This window comes from Ipomoea triloba, chromosome 1, assembly GCF_003576645.1.
Source record: "Ipomoea triloba cultivar NCNSP0323 chromosome 1, ASM357664v1".
Classification (NCBI taxonomy): Eukaryota; Viridiplantae; Streptophyta; class Magnoliopsida; order Solanales; family Convolvulaceae; genus Ipomoea; species Ipomoea triloba.
In genome coordinates this window covers 7,334,457-7,361,855 of record NC_044916.1, presented here as the reverse complement: position 1 = coordinate 7,361,855, position 27,399 = coordinate 7,334,457, and the positions used below count along the sequence as shown (strand labels likewise).

The 27,399-nt window shown below is 31.5% G+C and overlaps 1 protein-coding gene and 1 non-coding gene across 2 annotated transcripts; one reads left to right on the top strand and one right to left on the bottom strand.

The window, feature by feature from the left end:
* Window positions 1-1,524: 1,524 nt before the first annotated feature.
* Window positions 1,525-1,596, top strand: TRNAM-CAU. Its single transcript has one exon. It is a non-coding gene; the product is annotated as a tRNA-Met (tRNA).
* Window positions 1,597-15,647: 14,051 nt separating this feature from the next.
* Window positions 15,648-23,549, bottom strand: LOC116012665 (EG45-like domain containing protein 2). Its single transcript, XM_031252300.1, has 3 exons — window positions 23,389-23,549; window positions 23,004-23,283; window positions 15,648-15,844 (listed from the first exon to the last, which is right to left on the bottom strand). The coding sequence occupies exons 1-3, from the start codon at window positions 23,504-23,506 to the stop codon at window positions 15,838-15,840; spliced, it is 405 nt and encodes a 134-aa protein (XP_031108160.1). The 5' UTR covers window positions 23,507-23,549; the 3' UTR covers window positions 15,648-15,837.
* Between the last annotated feature and the right edge of the window lie 3,850 nt (window positions 23,550-27,399).

Here is a 27,399-nt window from a genome sequence, read left to right as displayed (position 1 = left end):
TGGGTAATACTTTTGCACTAATCTTATAATCAAATAAATGTATACATTCAATATTAGAATTTTTTTTATAATTCCATCTTTATTTTTATTATCTAAATATATAATAAAAAAAATTTATCCGTACATAACACGGGTAATTGGACAATTATTTGCTCTAATTCAAGCAAGGAAAACATCATAAAACACAATCGATCCAACCAATTTCATCAATTGCGCTATATAATATTCGGTGTTAGAATTTATATAATTGTATATCGATCCAAATATTCTTAAAATATTACGTAGTATAACAAATCCATTATGTGCAACGCACGGACTAAAATACTAGTTAGATATAAAATAATAATCTTTATCCTATTTAAAATAAAAGAATTTTACAAAATATTTATATGTTAAGGCCCAAGTTATAAATTTTGATAAAGAAATAGCCAGACCTAATATTTAAATCCAGCCCATTGCAATAATATGTACAATTACAATATTAAAATCCAGCCCTAAACTATGACCGAAAACCGGTCCAACCCAACTAACCCAAACCCAACAACCCATCATATAAATGCTACAACTCACCCGTATGAAACTCTAAATACCCATTGTTCAAGTGTTTCAGAGCTCATCGCGTATCCCTTCCGTCTCCTCCTTCATATTTTTGTAATGTCCAAAATGCTAAACTAAATGTACATTATATGTATTTCCATTCATTTTATAGTAGGTTCATAATGTTATTTCTATATGTTAATAAAAATAAAGCTTTAATGTATATAAATACACTAAAGTAATGACTTTATGTGCCTATAGTTTTATTTTAAAAAAAAATCAATATAGATGTCATTTAAAAGGTCTTAATTAGAGCTTTTTAATGATATATTTTTTATACATTTGTTTTATTTGTACAAAAAAGATAAAGAGAAAAATAAACTCAAACTCAAGTGGGAAAAAAAATAAAATGAACCAAAATAGGAATTGTTAGGTGCATGTATAATTTCATTGGTCAAGTATATTGAATTTTAATATTTGGAAGGTGGTTTCGGGGGGAAAATGGAAGAATTTCATTGGCAAAAGCTCTTCGCTATATTGGTATAAAGATTTGTTTGGGGAGTGGGTTTGTACCACTATTTATACAAAAGACTTTCTAAGGCTTATTGAATTGTAAAACATAGAGGGGTGCAAATCAAATCTCAAAATGAGCATGTACTAAACTCTGTTGTTCATATGCAAATAATAGTGTAGTGTAATAGTATTTTCGTAGTAATAAAATAATAATTTAAGACTAAGTTTGAAATTGTAGATAATGATCATCTGTTGAAATTAACTAATAGTAAACATAATATTTTAAAAAAAATAATTGTAAATAAGTTCAATCACAAGAATTTTGATTTAGAACAGACAAAATATTTCACCTTAGAATAAACAACAAATTAGAGTCGCGAAGCGGTGAGGACTTCCGAAATTTGTGCGCCAAGCTCAGGCGGAAGTATTACCACTTTTACGTTATTTAAATTGAAACCTTTAAATACATAACAAATCAGAGTAGCGCAGCGGAAGCGTGGTGGGCCCATAACCCACAGGTCCCAGGATCGAAACCTGGCTCTGATAAAAGGGCTTCCGAGTATTTTTGCTCCAAGATTGGCTATCGTCCGGCCCAAGTATTACCACTCTTCTTCTTTTTATTTGGGCTTCGGTCCAGGCCCAAGTATTACCATTTTTGTGCTTCAACAGGTTTTTGTTTCATTATTTCGCTTTTGTGTGTGTGTGTGTGTTTTTTTTTTTTTTTTTTTTGGTTTTTTCTGTTCACTTTTTCTTTTGTGTTTCTTTTTTCTGTTCACTTTATAAAAACATTTTCCAATTGTCCAATATTTTTTTTTTTAAATCCATTCTTCCTTTAGGGTGTGTGTAAACCCGAATTTTTTCCTAAACCCGAATTTTTGAAAATCATTTTTCGAGTTTACGGTATTTGATAAATGGTGAAAAATATAAGTCAAAGGAAAATAATTTTTTGATAAAAAATCACCACCAACACTACACCATCATTTACCAATTTTCACACCACCACCACCATCACCACCATACCACCTCACTACTACCTTCACCACCACCACCACCACCACCATGTGTGTAGATTGTAAAACTTTGATTATTTTAGTTTGTTTTGAATTGCAAGACTTTGGTTAGTTATTTTGATATCTTATTAGTTATTTTTTATTATATTTAAAAGTATTATTATTATTATTGTTGTTGTTGTTGTTGTTGTTGTTGTTGTTGTTATTATTATTATTATATTGTAAACGAAATAATTAAAATGTTTAAATATATGATTCTACTCATTTTCTAGAAAATGAACCAAACACATCAAGACATATTTTTGGAATTCAACCAAATCACAAAACACTGAAAATGTTTTCCGGAAAATGAATATTAACCCAAAAAAATATATATATTAACAATTAAAGCATGTTGATATTTGGAAAGCCAAACTACACAAATTTATTTATTTAGACTAGAAAAGCCCACAATCAATCACTTTCTAAGGTATCTGTTGGATAAATTCGTTCTTTTGTAATAAATCACAAATCACACAAAAGAATTAAATCGAATCTAGAATAACTGCACAATTTTTTTTTGTGGACAATGAGAGTAGCTACTAGATAGTAATAAGTAAAACTAGTCCACCCATGTGAATGAAACAAATCATTTGGTCAGTCTTCTACCATTTAGTGTGCTAACTGTAAAAAAAAAAAAAAAAAAAAAGTAAAACTCGTATTTATGAATAGTATAAATTTTAGTTTATTTATTTCTAATATTTACAAATATATAATGTATAATGTATGACGTACATTGCACGAATGAATTACTAGTGTGTATAAAAGTAAAATGTCACTTTTTGTTTTTTTTGAGCAAATGTCAATTTTGGTCCCACGACTATTTGCAAAATGATAATTTTAGTTCACATGTTTAATTTCTACCAACTTTAGTCTCACGACTATTGTCTTAGTACCAATTTTGGTCCCAAACTATTGTTTTCGTGTCAAAATTCATCACGCCGGTCACCATCCGTTTAAAACGTGCCGAAATCTAAAATTTTTTAAAATATTTTCGTCATTTTCAACTCAACATTCCAATTTGAGCATGAATAAAGAGATTTGAGCCCTAAGATCGATCACAGTTCACAGTTCTCCTCCTCAAATTAAGGTAAAATGAGGAGGAAAATTACGAATTTTGATTGATCTTAGGACTTAAATCCATTTATTCATGCTCAAATTGGGGTATTAAGTTGAAAAAGGACGAAAGTACCCTTAACAATTTTAGATTTTTACACATTTTAAATGGATGGGTTACCGGCGTGATGAATTTTCGCACTAAAACAATAATTGTGGATGAAAATTGGTACTAAACAATAGTCGTGCGACTAAAATTGGTAGAAATTAAACATGTGAACCAAAATTGTCATTTTGCTAATAGTCGTGGGATCAAAATTGGTATTTGCTTTTTTTTTTAAGTAAATGGTAAATATATTAATTCAGCAACGGCGGCAAAAAGGCCAGAGGAACATCCCAGAATGTACGAGCAAAATGTCACTAATACTTTTAAAACTTTTAAGTTGAGGTATAAAATATATATTTTTTCACTCAATTTTATAACAGCTTTAATTTTTATTTTTATCATAACATACATACAAATACAATTGTTCCTCTTTAAAAAAATATTGAAATGCAACTAGTTACATGCCTGGTATATATATATATATGTATATATATATATATATATATATATATATATATATATATATATATCTAATAGTATAGAAATCAAGCTAAATTCAAACCATTTCCATGTGTATACAAATTAATTGGACACATCTGACACTCTTACATATTTCTCTCAGCTTCAATTCTTATATCCTGCAAAGCAAATCAAAATATCAAAAATAAAAATAAAAATTTATACATATATACACCGAATTCAAATAGTTTTAAACTGTCGTTACAACACTCTCAATGCAATAAATGGAGATTGATTATATATTTTAAACATACACATTTTTTTTAAAAAATTAACACACAAAAAATTACTCATGCAGTACCACATCCACTGAAGCTCGATCTCATAACTTTCCATTTGAAAAAGTCACTATATCTAACTTAACCACAAGGTCATGCTCTCAAATCCTAACTTTTAAACTATTGGCTATTATATTTAGACAAATCATTTGAGAAACGTCAAACTAATGTTAAATTAAATTTCTTAGCCCATAAAAAAATTTCTATCATTTCATAGAATATTATATTTACATCACAAATAAACATTTGTTATTTTCGCCAACTACCATGTGATGACATCTCGATTACCATTCTAAATGGGTGGTCATAGGTACAAACCCGGTGGTGGAACTTAAATTCTTTGGGTTGAAAAATATTTGAGAAAATATATAACATATATTACCTTGTAAAGAATCATGAGTCTTTCAAAAAAAAATTGTTATTTATGGTTACTATATGTATATATTTTTATAAAATTTATAGTTAAGGATTCTTTCATATGCTGATTAATTCTTTTGGGTAGATAAGAGTTAAGGGTTGGTGAAAGTAAGGGGAAAAGGTGTAGTCAGTTTTATAAATATTGTAAGGGTTAATACTATTTGTTGTCTGAGTATTGTGGTTTGACACGTTTAGGCCTAAATTTTTAAATTGACTACCCGTAGTCCTTTCATTACTTTGCTATATTTGGGCCGTGTAAATGAAAGGTAAAATTGTCCGTTCATGTTGTTCTTTATTTTAAGTCAAAATATAACAATTTCAGACTACTTATTCTTTTTTATTCTTTTGTTTTTTTCCAAGAAACCCCATTTAGGGTGTGTTTGGTTACCCGGAAAATGATTTCTGGAATCATTTTCTGGGATTTTGGTGTTTGGCAACACCCAGAAAATGTGGTCAACGGAAATCATTTTCCGTTGACCACGGAAAATGTAGTGTTTTTTTCCAGAAAATGCAGGGTGCAAAATGGAGGGCCGGCTAACCCTCAGTCCGGCTCTGGTTTCCGCCGGAAACCAGAGCAGCAGTGTTTTTTTTTTTTTTTTTAATTTTTATATATTTATTTATAATAAATATTATTAGTTTATATATTTTTATATTTTAAAGAAAATAATAAAATTATATAATTATACATTTCTACCAATTTTCCACTCATTTTCCGGAAAATGAACCAAACACCCAAAGACAATTTTCCAGAGTACATCCAAACACGGAAAATGAACTCATTTTCCGAAAAATAACTCATTTTCCAGAAAACATTTTCCATAAGTCATTTTCCTACTTTCCAAACGCACCCTTAATTTTATCAATTTCTTCTTCTCCAAACCCTAACTAATTTTCCCAAACAAAATTTACCAGGGAAGAAAACTCATCACCAATAATGTCATATTCTTCAAGTAGTACAAGCTAAGGAGGAGATATAATTTTAGGAATTTCGTAGAGATTCGAGAGTGTCAATGTTGAAATGAGATAGTGGTTTGAACTTCTTGGATGGATTACATTCCTAGTAGCCATGCTCTTCTTCCGGAAGGAGCGATAGATTTCTAGAAGATGTGGCTCTTTCCAGAAAACTTGTGTACACTCTAACACTCTAAATTTAATACACCCTCACAAATATTTCATAACTTTTAGTAATAAATTATTTATAATTTTTTTACAAAAACTTATATATATATATATATATATATATATATATATATATAATAAATCATAAATAAATTATTACTTTTTGTTGCTGGTCGTAACAACAAATGTTGTAAACCGTATCAAAAATCTAGTTGGTGTTTGCAACAATAATAAAATTTTTGCTATGATTTTTTTTTATAAATATGTATGAAAATAAAAAGATAAAATTCAAAAGTATATGAGAATTTATGAAAGTTTTGAAATGTACCGTAAAATTCGACTAGAATAGACGAAAAGCTTGTCAACAAAGAAAAAATTCTGTAGAGAAAGCTAAAAAGTTCGGGATTGGAGGGTTGAATTTCAACTATTTATATTTGTGAAAGAAAAATTTACAAAAATCCTATTCTAATAGAGATACCAATAGACTTTTAAAGAGTGATTGAATACCACCAAACTTTTAAAGTAATACGGTCCGGATACGATCATGTGTCCATCATATCCATTTGGAATGATAAAAGAGGTGCCATATCACTATCCCTAAGCTTTAGTTTAAAAAAAATTGTTAAATTTCCTCTCCATATGGGAGAAAAACGTTTCATAATTATTTATATTAATAAATGTATAAATATTACTAATAAATTAATTTTAATAAAAATAACTAAATAAAATATTAAATTTATTATATTATAAATTTAATTTTACTTATTTGTTTAAATACCTACCTAAAAATTAATTTATTATTATTAAATTTAATCATTAATGCATTATTGCTTTCAAAAAAAAAATCATTAATGCATTATTATTATTTTGAAATTAAATCCAAAGAAACAATGCCCACGTCACGGGGTTTGATTCTGTGATAACTTATTATTATTATTTAATATACACATATCTTTATAGATCTTTTTAATTGTTAATCGCTAACTATAAACATCTAATCTTATCATCATACGTTTCTTCACAAATCATTAACGCAATTCACTTACTGCTAATTATTAAACCAGACTTATATTTGTATGGTATAATAAGGTCTTTAAACAGTGACTGCGAAACCTTCCAACGTAACACAAATAGTAAAAGCTTTCACACTTTGTCCCCTAACAGAATATAAAACAATATAGAGAAGCTTCACTTCTGTCTCCATATGTAAAAATACCTAGCGAAGCTTCTCTCTTTTCAAAACGTTAATTTTTAAAAGTAATTTTAAAAAAATAAAAATATAAAGTATTATATAGGAATAATATTACTATAATGTATTTTTCATTAATTAAACGAAAAGAAAAAATAATAAAAGTAAATAAATAAAAGTGAGTTGCCCACTACTTCACATTACATTATCAAAGACAAGAGACCTCTTTAGACAATTGAAGAATGTATTTCATTTTCTCAACTAAAAGTTTAATCATATAGTTGCTTTTTATCAAATCATTTTATATGAGTCTAATTCTAATATCAAATTAAATGATATATTTCGTCTCAATTAAAAATTTACCCTAATAGATAGACTACATGGATGGTCATAAGTTTGAACCGAAGTACGTGGTGAAAATGTTTAGCAAATTTTATAATAAGGATCACCAAACAAGCTTTTATGCCATGCAAATGCCAAACGTACAACCATAGTTTGCATGTAACTTTTTTTTTTTTGGATATATTTTGAAAACATTATTAGGTTGATCACATGCAAACTTAATTATTTAAACTTATATGCATACACTCTATTAATTAGAAATGAGAAATTCATCATATCAACGTGGTATGAACAGTTTAATTTACAAGCAATGTGCATCATTCTTTCCTTTGTAATTTTCATGCGTAAGATGGAGTAGTACATGCATGCTGATATCATACTAGCTTTTAGCCTACGCTTACCATTATATTCCATCTAATTATACCTTAAGGTAGAAGTAATAATTATTTTTAAGCCTCAAAAGTATCAGTGGATCACCAAGTGGGTGGAGCATGATTATCATTTTTAAAGGTCATGAGTTTGATTTTGTCAACACCTTCTTAGTATCGCTCATTACACAGGTCTTCTTCGTATAGTTTACCTTATTTGTGTGATTAGTGGGCTATTACATACACAGGAGCGAGATTTACACGGTGCACATTTTCGGACAGTGACTCAACCTATTACACAGTAACAACTATCAAGATTTATTCAATGCAAGATTTTTTCGTCGTCACTCAAAAAAATAATTATTTTTCTAAGATAAACACGGATTGAATAAAACCAGTATTTTTCCGAGAGATTTCAAATTTAAAAAAGAGACAAAAACTTACTGAATATATTCGATGTTGATCTTGGCGTGAGGAGAATGTGAGATTTGTCCAAAAGCATCTTTAGACAATACAATAGTTGATGGGCAAGGCCTCTTGGCACAAAAATCTATCACCTTAACGTCGATATTGTATCTCCCTTACAAGGCCTATTGTTACCGCTCAAACAACTTAGCCTATAACGGCGGCCGCAGGCGGCGCCGTTATCCCACAACCCCTCACTCACGGCCACGAACAGATTCCCAGCCGGAAATTGGTCTTGTCTATTACCGTTGCACCTCGTAGCTGCATATATAGTACATCAATCATATATATATATATAACAAATTAATAAATTAAACAACAAAATTAAAAGAATTGTTTTTGACGACTTACGTGTGTAGGGAGGATTGTAAGATGTTGCAGTGCCTATGTCTCCCAGGACTACGTTGGTTTCTTGAAGAAGTAAGCTTAGAGTTATAAACAACATTTTTCCTATGAATCTAAGTGCCATATTGATTGAGGTACGAGGTAGCAAATAATATTAAGGGAAGAAACGAGCGATCTTTGCGTATAATTTGCCTAAGTTGTCTGTGTATATATAGGAATCATTTTTTCTCTCTCTCTCGTACTTGTACCGTGTACATCAAAACTTACCTCTCCCAAAAGGAAAATTGGAGGGTTGTAGAGGATTCTTCGTGAGTCACATAGAATTCGCTGAAAAGCAAAGAAAAGTTAAATAAAAAAGTTCCTTCTTAATTAGCATTAATCGTTGAATGTCACATTCTTGGATACAAAGTTTAATAAAATTATTTCAAACTCAATATGTTCTCTAAAATAGAATTTTGACACACACGCGTATATGAGCAGCATCAAATGAGTACCACATCTCTCAGGGTAAATATGTAAATTATCTATTGTGCATTTAGTAATATTTGATTGTACATTTACAAATAAGTGATTGTGCATCTTGAAAACACACATTTCTGTAATTACTTTTATAATTATGATTGTGCATTTTTTGAATTTTACAATTATGATTTTTTAAATACTTGGTTGTGCATTTCTAGAATTTTACAATTGTGTAATAGCTGATTGTAAAGTTCGCATAGAACTGATAGAAGCAATTGTTCTCATTTGATTATGTATGTGTATGTGTGTGTGTACGTGTGTGTGTGTGTGTGTGTATATATATATATATATATATAAAGTTCCAATGCAGTCATGTCTTAACGTGCGGCCAGTGTGGCCGCACCATTAGTTACGCAAAAAAGCACCAATAGTGTTAGGAAACACACAACAAAGAAATGCACCAATGCACCACAAAACACACCATACACTCAAAAAAATGCACCATACCTCACCACACCTAATGGTGTGTTTTCGAACATTGTGTGTGGTGCGTTTATGCATATCTAATGGTGCGTTTTGTGGTGATGCGTACCTAATAATGCGTTTTTTGGTGCATTGATGCATTTCTTTGTTGTGCGTTTTCTAACACTATTGATGTTTTTTTTGCATAATTAATGATGCGGTTGCAACAGCTGCACGTTAAGACATCACCGCATTTGAGCTAGATGTATGGATGTATGTATCTTTTTTCATTATAACAATTATATATTGATATATATGACCAAATATTTTAGTTTCTTATATTTGAGAAGTGACTTGAGGTGAGAGGCGGAATTCAAAGAATAAAGCAGATGGTGTGTTTGGTTCGCACATGGGAAGCGGAATTGGTATGAGTATCAAATACTTGGTAAGGGTAATGGGTTTTGGTGAAAGTATTTTGTATGTTTGGTGGTAGGGTGGAATGGGAATGATTATTAATAGTTGGGGAAGAAATGAGGAAGGGAAAATGAAACCCTTATTTCATTAGGATATGTGTTTTCCAATTAATGGGGCATTCCAAACTCATAATAGTATCCTAAAAACCTATCAACCAAACAATAACAATCACTTTGATACTTATACCTTATGCCTAAATCCGCCAACCAAACACACCCTAAATTTCAACTATAACGAAAGAAGTAATCATCATTTAATTTGTTTATAAAGCAAAGGATTATTAAAACCCAACGCAACAACTATCTTCAATAAATTCACCGATTCTTCAAGCTTTAAACTATTACGAAATGCAATAAGTTCACATATTCATAATAGTAACATTTTTTTTGAAAAGCATAATAGTAACATTTAAACTCATGATTTATTATAAGGTAAATTTCAATGTTAAAAATTATTATCGTCAATTAATTATTTTTTTTTTTTGAAAATATCAATTAATTAATTATTAACTAATGCTAGTGTATAAAAAAATTATATTTGTGATTATTATATTAGGACTCTACTAAGTCCAAGTTATATTGTAACTCTATCTTGTACATTGAGATACTTCTATTATGAATAGAATTCAGGTTCTCATATGGTATCAGCCGTCTAGGTTTCTCTGCCATGGCTGCTAATTCTGCGACTTCTGACAGTCCGGACGAGCCATCTCTGATGTTGTTGCCGCTGCACTAGTATCTGTCGCTACAAATTTTTGAGCATATAATATATGTGCAATCCAACTAATCAGCTTAGGCTTGTTTCCCTAATACGTGAACTGTTGGTTCTATTCATGTGCCTAAGTTGTGGACTGATAACCTTTGAGGGATATACATGTGTGCTAATCCAATCTTTCATGCTCACACCAAACATGTGGAGATTGATTATCACGGGCTGTTGGTGACATTCAAGTGAATTTCATCTCCACGAAGGATCAAGTTGCATATATCTTGTTATCAAGCCTCTGTCATCACCGCGTTTCTCTTTTCGTGACAAGCTTCAAGTTGCTTCCCTACCCTCAACTTGAGGGAGAGTATTAGGAGTCTATGGATGGCAACAGGGCGGGGGCGGGGAATTAGGTCCCCGCCCTTGAAATAGGCCCCCATTCCCCGTCCTCGTCCCGTTCTCCGGCGTGGATGGGGAATTATTTCTCATCCCCATCTCCGCGGGGAATTTTTGAGGATGGGGAATCCCCGCCCCGTTTTTTGAATTATGGTAATGAAAAAAAAAAAAAAGATTATAACTTTTGCTTGGTGCCAATGCGAACCAATAAAGACACAACCAAGTATTAACTTTTGCTTAGTGCCACTAACAATATTTTTGTCATCACACTAGCTCCCATCTTCTGACAATATGTTAAATTGCTTTGTTTTTTAGAATGACAAAAATTAGTTAGTCCAAATTCAGTTAATCACACTTCCATTTCAGTTAATCAAAATTCAACAAATCAGTTAAATACTAATCAGTTAGTCTATTTATTTAACTATTTAACATTCTAAAAACAAATAAGTTAATCAAAATTCAAAACTAATCAGTAATTCTAATCAAAGTTAAAACAAATTAGTTAAACAATTCTCTACTGATAGCAGTACTGCTAGTGTTTGAAACTATTTTTTGAACTTTTTTGATTAATAATATATATATATATATATATATATATATATATATATATATATATATATATTATACGGGAAATCGGGGATGGGACGGGGAATGGGGTCGGGGCGGGGAATACCCTCCCCGTCCCATCCCCGCCCCCGTTCCCCCAAAAAATTCATCGAACTCGCTCCCGTCGGGGGATCGGTTTTCCTCACCGAGGACGCGTTGAATTGTCATCCCTAATTAGGATCTACTGAGTCCAAGTTATATTGTAACTCTATCTTGTACATGTGTCCATGGTTGAAAAAATCGCTAGGCGCTCCCTAGGCGCTCGGGGAGCGCCTAGCGCCTAGGATGCCTAGTCGGAGATTAATCGGCGCCTAGGCACCCGTGTATTTTTTTATTTTATTTTTTATTTTTTAAAAATTTGTCTAAGTATTTTTAATTTTTTAAAGACTATTATATAATTATAAATTATATAATACTTTAATAGTTAATACTAAAAATATTAAATATTAACCTAAAAAATATCTAAAGTTTGTACAATTTAGGATTATTTCATTCAAAACGATGTTGTTTTGAGTGAAATAACCCATTAAAAAAAAAGAACAATAGTTAATCGACCGACTAGAACGCCTAGTCGGTGCCTAGTCGGTCTAGTCGACGCCTAGGCAGTCAGCGCCTAAGCGGCCTAGGCGGTGCTTTGGCGGCCTAGGCAGAGCTTAGGCGGCCTAGGCGGTCGCCTAGCCGGCCAGCCGCCTAGACCACCATTTAATGTGATATGCTAGGCGGTCGACCAGCGCCTAGCGCCTAGGCGGGGATTAATCGGCGCCTAGGCGGGATTTTTGCAACACTGCATGTGTCTTTATTATATATTGTATGTTGAGATACTTCTATTATCAATAGATTTCAGGTTCTCATCGTGGTGTTATATACAGAGATCATGGTAATAAGTTTAATTTCTACATGTATTCCTACTTTTTATTCTACTTGTTGGTTCTACTAACATGGTGATATTTTGATTTATCTATGGAAAAAATTATCATAGTTTGTATTAAATTTCATTCTTTTTAATTAACAAAATCAAAGTATATGACAACAGCTTTACCCTTTAAAAATACAGTTAGTTTTTTATTTTTAAAAAATATATAGAATCATTCACGAAAAGTAAGTGATAAAAGTGGAGTGGAATGAGAATCATGTGGACATGTATCGGATCTCATAAACTTGCATTTGGTCAAAGCAAGCTCCCTTTGCATGAACCAAATGATTCTATTATCAAATTGGAATCCCTTTTATGCCTTCCATCTTTCGGAAAGTTATCACGAATTACAGATGAGAATATAACTAAATTTGAAATATTGTGTCTTCTAGTAACTTAGCCGCCCTAGGATAGTTAGAATTTCTTAAACTCTTTTTTTTTTTTAACAAATTAAAATGCGAAAGGTTATTAAGCGTTTTGATGTAAAATTTAAAATATTATAGAATGAACTTTCTGAGAATATGTCATGATTTGATCTTATAATCACTTATTTGGAATGTAACATATGTGTCATCTTACTATATAGATGCGATTTCCAAAGATAGATTCTGAAATTTTAGAATACATCTGTTTAAGTCAAATGTTAATGCCACCACATTTTTTTAGTCAAGTTCAACTAAGAAATGGAAAATGGAAGAAGGCTTTACAGTACACAAGTTAAGGGAAAAGGAAACGAAAGCAAATAAATCAACCAGGGTATATACGTGTGTTTCTTTGTAATATTATTGAACCATGGTGATCTATAAACGGGAAAAGAGACTTCCTACGTAAGCCGCACATAAAGAGTGGAACAAGACTTTAGGGTTATCGATTAAACGAATTGAGGTAGTCCCGTAACTCTATATCAACAAATAATTACTACAATTAATGGTGTGTTTGGAAACCCGGAAATTTTTCGAGTTTTTGGTGTTTGGAAAGACCAAGGAAAATAGGGTCAAAGGAAAACAACACAATGGTCAATGGAAAATGAGGGTCATTTGGGGGAAAATGACTTCCCCCTTTTTTTTTGGGAAGTCATTTTCCAAGCTCTTGCTGCTGCACATTTCTCCTCTCGTCTCTCCTCGCTTTTGGCTTCCAGGCTCCAGCACTCCTCAGCCCATTTCTCTTCTTCGACAGACAGACCGGTTTGAAACCAGTCTAAGGTTGGTTCCCCAATTTTTTGTTTTTTTTTTAAATGTATTTTTTAGTTATGTTTTTTAGATATTGTTATTTTGTTGTGATTTTTTTTGTTATAAATGAATGATTTGTGGCAATTATGATATTTGTGGTGATTATTTTACATTTTTAGATTGTATAGATTGATTATTATACAATTTTGTTCATTTTCCGACCTATTTTCTGGAAAATGAACCAAACACACAAACACAGTTTTCTGCTTTGCAGCCAAACACAAGAAAGGAAAATGATTTCTGAAAAATGACTCATTTTCCAGAAAATATTTTCCAGAAATCATTTTCCTGCTTTCCAAACACACCCTAAGGTTGAGCTGGAAATGACTGAAGTATTATACAAGCAAATTAAACTATATTTTGTTGTTGACCAAAGTATTATACAGTCTTCTCGTTGGCATTGAACCATATCAAGAACGTAACTATATATATATAGGGGTTCGCCAAAGACCTTGTGGTCTAGTGGCACCCGGTGTCCCGGTTAACACTCCCATATGGATGATGGGAGTGGGTTTGAGCCTCAATGGCGTCTGTTGACTCTTTGTGCTTCAGTAAGTTGAGAAAGTAACTATGAATAGATATTACATTGTAACCGAGTCAGTCTCAAATATATATATATATATATATATATATGGGTTCAAATGAAAATACATGTGTGGAGCATGTCTTTTAGATTAATTTAATATTGTTTAAATTAAAAAAACAACTTAAAAAGTCATAAATTTAATGAAGGATTTCTGTTTGGAGAAGGATTACCAAGGCTAAGGCTGAGGCCATGGATAATTGGATACCTTGACCCACTCCAAATATTGCCATGTTAGTTTCTGCTACTTAATTGCTTTGCTCAAACCTCATCTCTGTTTTCTTTTATTTTACGGAGTATTTCTGTTAACCCTGGCCTGGCCTGCCTTGGAGTTTGGGCTTTGCTACATTGATTACTCGGGCTAGGGGACTAGTGGTAGTGGTCAAGGGTAAATTTTACTATAGATAGTGAACCATAGTCCAAAACAATATTGTTTTTTTTTTAATTTAAAAAAATGAGACCCGTTTAGTTTCATTTTATATACATTGTAATTTTATTTCAGCACAATAATAGTTTCATTTTGTTTGAACTACAATTTCATTTGACATTATACATACATTAGTCTTATTACAATGAGAACTATTATTGAATTTTATTTTATACACACTGTAGTCTCATTACAACAATTATAATTCTAATTCAACTACGGTTTCATTGGACAATATACACTCAAATATGTGAAACTGTTATTCAATATCATTTTATATACACTGTAGTTTCATTACAACACAACTAAAGTATCATTTTGATATAACAACTACAGTTTCATTTGACTATATACACTCAATACGTGAAACATGTTATTCAGTTTCTTTTCATACATATTATAGTTTAATTTCAACACAAATAAAGTATCATTTTGATTCAACTACAGTTTTATTTTACAATATACACTCAATATGTGAGACATGTTATTCAGATTCATTTTATAGATACTGTAATTTCATTTCAACACAACTAAAGTATCATTTCAATTCAATTACAGTTTCATTTGATAATATAAACACAATATGTGAAACAAGTTATTCAGTTTCATTTTAAATACACTGTATTTTCATTTTATTCTGAACACACCAAAAATACGGAATTTGTTAAATATAACGGCCGCCGTTTTCTGACCATGGTCCACCTTATAACAATTGCAGTTACTATATGTGTCTGTTTGTTTTTGTATGTCCATTTTTGAGAACTAAGATGTTTATAAACTAATTTTGAATCTCATGTTATATGAGCATATAGTGTTATCCTCATTCTTTAATATACAAATTTTTATTAAGGGCAACTCTTTCTTTATTTTTGCGCTATAACTGACAATTGCAATCTAACTTGAGACTTTTGTTATTTTTGATTTTTGAATTTGAATATTCAATCAACGTATGTATGAGAGAAATATCTCAAAAGAAAAATGTTAATTTTCTTTTCTAAATTTAATTACCTCATAATGATTACTTTTTGATGTGGTAATAAATCAAATTTTTTTACTTCATTGCTCACTCACGAAATGACCAATTATATATCTCACCATGAGTTAAAAAATAAATTCACTTAAGAATTAAAAATGTATATACAAATATTTAATCAAACAATGCTAGGTGATCAATATTAAAGAAGTAAATTTTGAAAGAGAATGTAATGTTACTAGCTCGGCCATGAGTATATAATTTAGTGACACGTATACTCCAACATATTTGTTCTCTCAGCTTCTTATATCCTGCAAAGCAAATCAAAAAAATAAATAAATAAAAATAAAAAACCTAAAAATTTTATACATCATACATGTACACCGAATTCAAAGAATTCTAAGCCATGTACTCAAGAAACGTACACTGAATATAACTTTTTACATATACAAATTTAAAAATATCACACAAAATTATTATTGACAAGGCTCAAAGCCTAATGTTTAGGCCATAGGCTATTCTATTTAGACGAAACATCTTTTGGGAAAGCCGAATCTAATGTTATTTGTTGGGCGACGGGTTGACTGAGTTCAGCCCCTACTCGATTTGAGATGTGACGTTGTGACTTATCGGAGGGATGTGATTAAATGGTTAATGTTCACCTACTTATCATTTTAAGTATGATGTAACAATCAGATGGTCAAGGTGGTTAAATGGTTAAGGATGCTTGACTTACAACAAACACAGGATGGGTAACCCAGGCCATTAGAAAGTAAGCATATATAGTGTAGTGTTGAGATACATCATTAATTAAACTAAATTTCTTAGTCCATTAAAAAAAAAACAAAAACAAAAAAAGTTGTGTGAGACCGCCTCACGGGTCTCAATCCGTGAGACGATGAACCGGATCTTTGATTAATGAGATCAAGTATCTGACCCATTAATCAAAAATCCGACCCGTAAGACGGTCTCACAGAAGTTTTATTCTTAAATAAATATCATGTCATACAACATTATATTTACTTCACAAATGAAAATTTGTTATGTAAGTTTATTATATGTATATGTTGTTTAAAATTTATAATACAGAGTTTTAAGGGTTCATACATATATGAGCAAATTGTCATTTTGGTCCACTGACTATGGGGGTCCTGTTAATTTCAATCCATGACTTTCAAAAGTATTAATTACATACCATGACTTTTCAATTTGTATCAATTTTGGTCACTCCGGCTAAATGTCGCCCGGAAAATTTTAAAAGTTAAAAGAACGAGAATATTTTAGTCATTTCACGTTTCTTTTCTTTTTCACCGGCGAATTCTTCATCTTCTCCCGCCAAGCGATGCAAAAACCTAGGTTTGGGCAATCAAAGATACCAATCTCAAAGCTCTTGATTTGAGCAGCCTCGTAGGCTGGGCAATCGGAGAGCTGAAGAATCAGCAGCGGCAGCGCCAAAGCAAGCATAGAAAAGAAAACCTAAGAAAAAGTTCCAGTCTTTGAATGGCTTTGGCTAGATGGGTGTCATTAGGATAGGTGCAATTTGCTGCTTTGTCTTATGAATTTTCATGTACTTCGGTTTGCTCTGTGAGAAGCAGAGGAGTGGCTTCATTTTCAGGCTCTGATTCTACCGCTTGTATATGAGTTTCAGCCATTACTTACTAAAAACATAATTTTAGAAATGGGCTTTAAGACTTTAAGTCCTTTGTCCTAAACTACGAATAGACAATTAAAAAAATCTAGATTTGCATCTCTTGGCCGGAGAAGAAGAAGAATTCGCAGGAGAAAAAGAAGAATTCGCCGAGGAAGAAGAAAAGAAATGTCAAATGACTAAAATACCCTCGTTATTTTAACTTTTAAAATTTTCCGGCGAAATTTGACCGCCAATTTGGCCGGAGTGACCAAAATTGATACAAATTAAAAAGTCATGGTATGCAATTAACACTTTTGAAAGTCGTGGATTGAAATTAACAGGACCCCTATAATCAGTGAACCAAAATGGCAATTTGCTCTACATATATAAAGTGCTTTAAGAAAATGTGTTGTAATGCTTCATATAATTAACAACTAACAACTTAATTTAATTTGTTAAATAAAATGTAGAAACATTTAAAATATTAAGAAAAACGAAAGTTGGACGTAAAGCGGGTGTGGATTATTTTAATATAGTGTGACGACTATTATGAATTTGTTTTTAAAGACTTACTTTAAATGTGTAATCACTTTTTCCTTATTTTGCGAATATGGCAATTAGATTAACTAACCACAAATCCACAATAGCCCTAGCTATTATTTTAATTGTAAAATGCTGATACTAAACATTTAGGGCATGCATGAAAATCATGTGCCTTAATATTATTTAGCCTCTATGAGTTTGTTAAATTATTCTTGTTATACACACTATTATTATAATGGTTTCTCTAACAAACATTAGGGTGAGTTTAATTTTTTGAAAATTTTTTATTTAAAAAAAATAATGTGTTTTTAAATAACACTGCTTTCTATTTCTCCACTTGCAAACTATTTTTTTCATTTTTCTAATTCAACAGATGATTTGAAAAACAGTTTTTTCTTGAGTTCCAGGGCATGCATAACATTTTCTATTATATAATCTTTATTTCTATAACCACCTACCTACGCTACCCTATCACCACCTCTATTTACTTATCTTCTCATCACTTCCATTATTCATACAATCAAGCTAGAGATGTCAATCTTAATCCGATATCGATAGGCTATCACGATAAGACTAGAAAATTGTATCCCTATAAGCCCGAAACTAATAAGCTCGGTGCCCGAAAGCTTGAGCCACTTAAGGCTATTCTTTGTTTCACAAGTGATCTGAAAAAAATAAAATAAAATAAAATAAAAATACATGAGTTTAAATGTAAGCTCATTTTTAGTTTTTTATTAAATTAAATTTTAAAATAAAATTTTAATAAATATATTAATAAATTTATTACAAAAGTAAAATATTTTTTATGACAAAAAAATAAAGAAAACTAAAAATTGTATTATAGTCATTTTATTATAGTTTAAGTATATAAATTATTTTAGTTGGAATTTGAAAATGGAGATTTAGATTAATTGAATGATATATAAATTTATATTTATTAGTGTAACTAGTTTATTAAATTAAAATTGAAAGTTTAAAATATTAATTTAAAAATGTCAAAAGTTTTAGTTTTGCTTGTTAGATAAGTCTGATAGCCTAAGTTTTAGGATTAGGAGCAAGAATTTTAAACATGACCAAAAAACCGATAAGGGTGCAGTGACAGTTCGATAGAGCTAGCCTGATTGATATCATTCAATAATTACGATCTACATATCCACTACTATGACTACATAAAATATTATCCTTTTTTTTTTTTGTTTACTTTATCCAAGTTATTAGAGATCGATCACAATAAGGGTGTTCATTTCACCCCCAAAAAAAATGGTAAACCAAACCGAATTTTAATTCAGTTAATTAGGTTACTAACCGAATTTCATTGGTTCAAGGTTTTGAGAAATTTTGGTTAAGGGTTAATTAGGTTCAAAAATTCAAAATTAACAAAATTGCTAAATATATATATATATGGGGTCCGGGGGCGACCATTATACCATAATTGACATTTACTAAATTTTATTCTCGACTTTCAATTAGATCATAATTGGTCTCCTAATTATATTATTGATTTTGTTCCAAATTTTGTTATCTAGTTAAATATCAATGTAGAAGTTCCAAGGGCGATGGAATTTCTCTTTTTGTTGGTAAGAAATTAAATACGCATAATCTTTTTTTTTTTTAATTTTCATGCATAAGACAAAGTGGTGTACATCGTATTGATGAGAACAATAGTTCTGTGATCTTATTATGGATCATTTATTATATATAAAGCACAAGAATTGAGATATATTTATAAGGATACAGAGAGTCTCAATCAAGACAAGAATGATAAATGATATATTCTCAATAATATGGGGAGAGGAAAAGGAATACTAGTGTGCTTAGACTATAGAGCCCTAATTTGCGCCCTCAAGCTTAAGGTTCTCTAGAGAGAACATTGAACTTGTCATTTAAATCATTTAACCTTGTTGTGGTTATTAGTGGCTTAGCGAAGATGTCTACCGATCTTTTTGTAAATATGTAGTTTATTTGTAGTTCCTTTGATGTTACTTTTGAGGAACAAAATGACAGACGTTGAGTTGATCAATTGTCACAAGTTCTTTAGTGGTCAATGAGGAGATCATCGCGTGGTACTCAGGGTGGAGACTTTGAATAGATAGAGATTATGTTCATCTAAACATATTGGTCTGCAGGCTTCTACAAGAAGTCCAATTAAAACCTTGACGGTTTTGCCAAGATACTCACTCGTTGTGGAATTCCTCTTGGCGCAAAGACTGTAGCCGACTATATATAGAAACTTATATCGTGCCCTAGAAGAAGACCCAAAGTCGACTTCAATAGTCTACCATAAGGCTCGGGACATGGCATGTTGCACTACAACATACAAAACTTCATCCGACAATGACGAGATGAACATGGACAGTACAAAATAAAAGAACTCTGACAAACCAAATTTTTGCCGTAGGATCGACCACAACAGTAGAACACTCATCTAGAGCCTTATAAGAAGTTGAACTCTGTAACGTGCCATCAACAAATAGTTTGAGGAAGTAAGGTGAGTCATCTAGAACAAATAGTTTGAGGAAGTAAGTTTAATGGAGATAAAGCGATGGGCTGTTTGTAGGGTATTTATCAGGGATAGGTTGGATAGGAAATAGTGGATATGATGGGAGAGGAAGAGGCGATATCGTCGCTCGTCGGCAATGGCGCGACGTGGGTGGCGGTGGCGACAACGGTGGTTTATTTAGCCTTTTTTGTAAGATTTGTAGCCCTGGATCGTTTGGTCTACTGATACCAGATGAGAAAAATAGTTCTGGAAATGATCTTATTATTGATCATTCATTATATATAAAATTGAGATGTATTTATAAGGATACAGAGAGCTCAGTCATGACAAGAATGGTAAATGATATATTCTCAATAATATAGAGAGATGGAAAATGAATTCTAATGTGCCTAAAATACAGAGTCCTAATAGTGTTGTTATCCTACTTCAACATACCCTTGCTTAAATCATTCCATCTAATTATAACTTTGGTATAAGCAATAACTAGATTTTGCTCATGAGAGAATGAAATGAATTTTAATTTAGTTAAGACATAGTATAATATAATGGCCATGTTTGGTAAAATAGTTAGTCTATCTGGCAATTTTGCCTTGTTTGGCCACTATTGATTGTTTGACTTGGTTAAACAACCAATATAAGTGTTTGGTTAATTAACTTTTTTTAACAGCTTATTACTCTAAAAGGGTAAAATTAAAAAAAATGCTCAAAGCAGTTTTTTTTTTATTAGCTTTTTAAGAACGTCATTTTGCATATAATCAGCTATCAGTTAACAGTTTACCAAACATCTTTCTACAATCAGTCAATACTATTAATTAATCAAACCCACTAACGCAATCAACTAACTTCTATTTACCAAACACTCACAATATATCATTTGATATGAACTCATGGTCCGTTTGGAAAACATGAAAATGACTTCTAGGAAATGTTTTCTGAAAAATAACTCATTTTCAAGAAAACATTTTCATTTCTAGTGTTTGGTTGCATTCTGAAAAACTATGTTGGTGTGTTTGGTTCATTTTTTGAAAAATGAGTAGAATTGTATAATTCAACATTTTAATTATTTTATTTAGAATATAAAAATATTTATAATAATATTAAATATAAATTTATTTATTATTAAAAATTACATTAAAAAATCATCGCGGATTTTCGACGGAAACCAATGGTATGGTTTTTGCCAGTTCAATTAGGCCCATGAACTTTTTAAAAGTTCAATTAAACACATGAACCCACGATTTTGAGTCATCTGACCCCATTACCCGGTTACCACTCCGGTAAGTGTCGGTAAATGCCTTTGTGACTAGCCACATAAGCTGTGTTTTGATTATTTGGATTGCCACATAAGCTTAAATAAAAAACAAAAAATCATTTACGATTTTTTTGGCCGGTGGGCTGGGTGACCTGTGACCATAACCACCGACTCATCGCATTTTCCCTATCCAACAGCAACCTCACCAACTACATTCCGTCGAAGCTCGGCGCTAGCTCTCTCCTCTCTTTCCCTCGCGTACAACAACTTCTCCGACCCCATTCCGGCGAATCTCTTCAACATCTCCTCTCTTCTCTCCCTTGACCTCTCCCACAACTGTTTCTCCGGGCCCATGCCACCCCAGATCACCGCCCTCACTAACCTCACTCACCTTGACCTATCTTCCAGTTTCCTCAATGAGTTTCTCCCTCCGGAGGTGAATACCCTCTCCAACCTCGCCGGAACTTTGAACCTTTCGTATAACAGGTTTTCTGGAGAAGTTCCAGCGTCGTACGAACTGTTTCCTGTAGCATTGAGCCTGGACCTCGAGCACAATAATCTCACCAGGAAGATACCGGCAGAAAGGTCGTTGTTGAACTAGGGACCCACCGTGTTCTCCGGCAACCTATACCTTTGCGGATTCCCATTGGCGACTCCATGCCCGGAACCAGAAGCCCAAAACCCAAAAGGTTTCCCAATCCCAGAAACCCCACAAAACCCGAATTTTTCTCAGATGGGCATGCAGATAGAAGGAAACAGAGACTCAGGCCGGTGACGGTTTCTTTAATTTTCCGGCGTGGTGTTTGTTTCACACTAGGTATTCTGGAAAAAATGGAAGCTCATCGAGGGTAATATAAAATCCAGAAAGAGACTCTGGATATGACACAGGCACTAGCAAGCGAAGAAGGACAAAAGGGGAAATACATCGCGGTAAGCAAAGGGTTCGCGTTGGAATTAGAAGATTTGCTGAAAGCATCCGCGTATGTAGTCGGGAAGAGCCGGAGTGGCGATGGGAGGGCCATGGCAATGTGGTTTTTTTTATTTAAGTTTGTGTGGCAATCCAAATAATCAAAACACTGTGGAAAGCCACGGAGGCACTTACCAGAGTGGTAACCAAGTAATGGGGTCAGTCGACTCAAAATTGTGGGTTAATGTGTTCAATTCAACTTTTAAAAAGTTTGTGCGCCTAATTGACTTTTTGTGAAATGTTTAGGAGTTATTTGCACATTTTTCAAAAATTTTTAAGGTTTCCGATGGAAACCAATGGTCTGGTTTCTACATTGGTTTCCACAGGAAATCGGTGTTGCGTATTTGGTGAAAAATGACTTCTACCAAATTTTGACGGAAGTCATTTTCTGCCAAAATGCTTACATTTTTCTCAATCAATGAAAAAATATTTTCCGTTTTGACTAAATTTTCCTATTGCTTCCAAACATGGGAAACCCGTAAAGAAGTTCTTTTCTGGGTTTCCAAACGGACCTGTGTGTATTATTTATTTAAAAGAAATTTTAACTTCAAATTTTAAGAAGAGGTAAGAAAACATACTGGATATATTCAATGTTGATTTTGGCGTGAGGAGAATGTGAGATTTGTGCAAAGGCATCTTTAGATAATACAATAGTTGATGGGCAAGGCCTCTTGGCACAAAAATCCACCACCTTAACGTCAATAGTATCTCCCTTGCACGGTCTGTTGTTACCACTCAAACAACTCAGCCTATAACGCCGGCCGCAAGCGGCACCGTTATCCCACAGGCCTTCACTCACGGACACGAACAGGTTTCCGGCAGGAAATTGGTCTTGTCGATTACCATTGCATCTTGTAGCTGCATATATAGTCAATCAGTCTTATATACTAAATAAGGAACATTGAACAACAAAAGTAAAATATATATTAGTTAAGAAAAAAAATAATATTTTGTTTGACTTACGTGTGTAGGGGGGATTGTAAGACGTGGCTGTGCCTATATCTCCGAGGACTACAATGGTTTCTAGAAGAAGTAAACTTAGAGCTAAAAACAACGTCATTCCTATGAATCTAATTGCCATGATTTACGTAAGAGGTGGCAAATAATTTTAAAAGATGAGATGAGACGAGAGATGTTTGTGCATATATAATTTGTCAGTGTTTATATAAGAAGATCTCTCTCGGTCTCTCGTGCACGCCAATCATTGCTCTTCCTTGACGTTTGAATCTCCGTGATTACATATTCTGATTGCTTTCTACATTTGCTTTGAATAAATGTAGCAGCTGGAAAGATATTAAAGACAAGGAAATCTGATATGGCAGTTTTTTTTTTCTTTGTTTTTTCGTTGGTATTCATTACCAATGATATGGCAGTTCAATCACACAAACAATGACATACATGTTCTCTAGGTAAAAATCTGATGTGGCAGTTCAAATTTTTCAAAAATATTTTTTAAAAATTTTTATTTATGCTAAAGTTGCCTTTTTCAAAGAGTTAATTGAAATTTTAAAGGTGGATCGTCCAATTACATTAGTTCATTGACTAATTTAAGGTAACCTTAATTATTTTGAGAAAAATATATATTTATTATGTTATACACAAGCAAAGCTATAAAGTAGGGAGTAATAAATTTGAAATAGTAGTATTCAGCAAAAGTAATAAGAGAGTAAAGATAAAAGTAGATGGAATGAGAATCATGAGGACATGATTGTTTTGTGATAATAAATTTGCATTACCCGAATGAACAACTCAACTTATATGGGTGAAATTTGGAAGTAAAAATTAGGTCAGAGCATCTCCCATTGCATGAACATAAATGATTATATATATATATATATATATATATATATATATATTATCAAATTGGAATCACTTTATTTGTTATTGAGTTCTTTTGTAAAGTTAGAGTAATTTCCACATTTAGTCCCACGAGTACGGGATCATTTTCACATTTGGCCCCCTAACTATTGAAATTTTCACATTTAGTCCTACGATTTTTAAATGCTTACCATATTTAATCCTTCCGATTAAAATCCGGTCACCGGTGACCAAATTTTACGGCGAGTAAACTATTTGAAGGGTAAATTTGTAAAATTTCCACTGCTGCAGTCTTGTACTCTGCCATTGTCTAGAACCATTATTGTTTCGATGTCCTCGTGGATTTCCCTGTTTTTGTTCAAGCCTGATTATTGTCTATTTGGTTTTGTTGAGATTTGTGATATCAGTCTCTCTTTGATTTCATTTTTGAAATTGCCTTAGAAATGACCAAACTTTAATTTGTTTTTGAGGTTGAGAAAAAAAAAAACCATGAGAGAGCTTTAATTTCTTTTTGTCTTTTGAGGTGGAGAAAAAACCCTCATTTCTCAAGCCCACTTCCTCTTTTCCCCATCCCCATTATTATTATTATTATTATTATTATTATTATTATTATTATTATTATTATTATTATTATTCTTCTTCTTCTTCTTCTTCTTCTTCTTCTTCTTCTTCTTCTTCTTCTTCTTTTCAGGTTCCCGTTCTACTAGTGCTAAGCAAAAATTTCACCGAAGAAGAAGATCGAAGAGCTAGCCGGTTGCCACTGCAAACGACTTCTTCTCCTTTTGGTTATCGGTGATCGAAAAGATTAAATGTGGTAAGAATTTAAAAGTTATGGATCTAAATTTAAAAATTTTATTAGTCAGGAACCAAATATGAAAATAGTTCGATACTCGTTAGATCAAAAAGTGAAAATAACTCGTAAAGTTATCACGGAATACGAATGAGAATATACGGAGTAATAATTAACGTTGAATATTGACTCTTCTAGTAACTTGGGATCATCACCAATATTTTTAAATTCGATTTCATACTTGTGGTAAACCGTAAAAGGGCCAAAACGATCAATCAACTAAAACCGTTTTCTTCCTTCAAATTTTGGCAAAATCTCTTATGATGACGTTTCAAAGAATCAAAAACCTTTATTCGTTAAACATATCAAATTTTTCATAAACATTACTCCGTACAATTTTTCTTTATCATGTTTCTCATAAATAATTCTTTGTTCTAATTCAAAAGAAAACATTAGAAAACATAATCGATCCAAATATTCGATGTGCTATATAATATTCGATGTTATAATATATATAATTGTATATTAATCCAAATATTCTTTAAATATTATAACAAATTTATTCCGTGCAACGCACGGACGAAAATATTAGTTTTAATTTAAAAGTATTACATTATTTTTCAAACGTATTACGGAGTATTTTTTTTTCTTAATAAGTATTATATAATTAATTTATCCATAATTATCATTACACATTTCCTCATTAGTATTGTGTTTTTCTTCAAAAGTATTAATTAATTAATTTATCACGGATTAGTATTATACTTTTTCTCATAATTAACTCTTAAACTCATAAATATTACAATTTAATTTAATAGTAACAATCAATTTATCTCTAATTAGTATTACATTTTCATCGTAAGTTTTACATTTCTATCGATGAGACTTGAAATGAGTGATATTATTTGTGTACTGAACATACATTATTTCTATCGGTGAGACAGTTTCACATGACACTCACCTTAAAATTTTTATTTAGACAAAAAGGAACTAAGACTTGTAATGAGTGGTATTATTTGTGTACTAAAAATACATTATTTAAAAGTATATTATTTGAACACTGAAGATACATTATTTTGTATACGACTAAATAATGTATATTCAATATATAAATAATGTGCATTTTTATTCATCGACGATAGAGCTATGTGGACCATTGACCACATATTCTCGTCAATTCACAGTTTCACACACATAATATCCAAACTAGAAATCGGTTGCACATTGCATGGGTCAAAATTCAGAAAGTTAGTTATTATATAGCTGTTGAGCATAACTAATTATGATTTATGAACCTGTCATACCAGCCTGAATGGCTTTGACTTGATGCGTTTGGGAGTTGTTATACCCTGGACTATGGTCCAACTTCCGAGGTAGATCATGGTCTTAAATTATGTACTTTTAGTATTGTAATTGTGAACTTCTAGAATATAAATTATATTTTTAAGTCAAAGCACGTAAATTGTGTATGTTAACATTGTGTATTTGTAGTATATAAATTGTGAATTTTTAAAAGGTAAATTGTGAATATTTATATTGTGTGTTCGTAGTATATAAATTTTAAATTTTTTAAAAATAAATTGTAAACATTTAATATGTAAATTAAGAGCATTCAAAACTCGGGTCCGGTCCACGAAATAATTTGCGTGCGTTTGGAGTAAAGAATACAAAAATCTTGCCTACGATTATGGGCATCTAAGGCAGTCTAATTCCAATAGCGAAAGCCAATCAATTAAGCTGAATCTTTTACGCCTTAAATGTAGGTGTTATCAATTTGTTTGAGCTGTAGCAATGTTTTTTCCATCCATTTACACTGACCATTGTGCTTGAGGTCTGGAAAAATCATATTCTAGACCAATTCAAAGTGTACCTTGCAGGGTGGGTTCTGATCCAAAATAATATTGTTTTATATTAAGTTTTTAACAGAATCAACTAGTACTTCATGTTTAACAATATTCATCTTATACTATGTTTATAGTATTTGTTTTATATGCCCATCAACCTAAACATTATATACATACACACCAAATTGCATGTACATCATATCTATTTTCATTCACTATATAATAGGTTCATAATGTTAATTCTATATGTTTATAAAAACAAATCTTAATATGTATAAAAAGTACACTAAAGTAATGACTTTATGTATTTATAGATTTATTTTTATAAAAAAAATTATATATCTATATGATGTTATTTAAAAGATTTCAATTAGAGCTTTTTAATTATATATACATTAATTTTATTTGTGTAAAAATAAATAAATAAATAAAGTTAAATTGAAAAAAAAAATTAAAGAGAAAAGTAGATATGCATGGGTGCACATTGCTACATGCACCCTAATCCTTTTTTTTTTTTTTTTG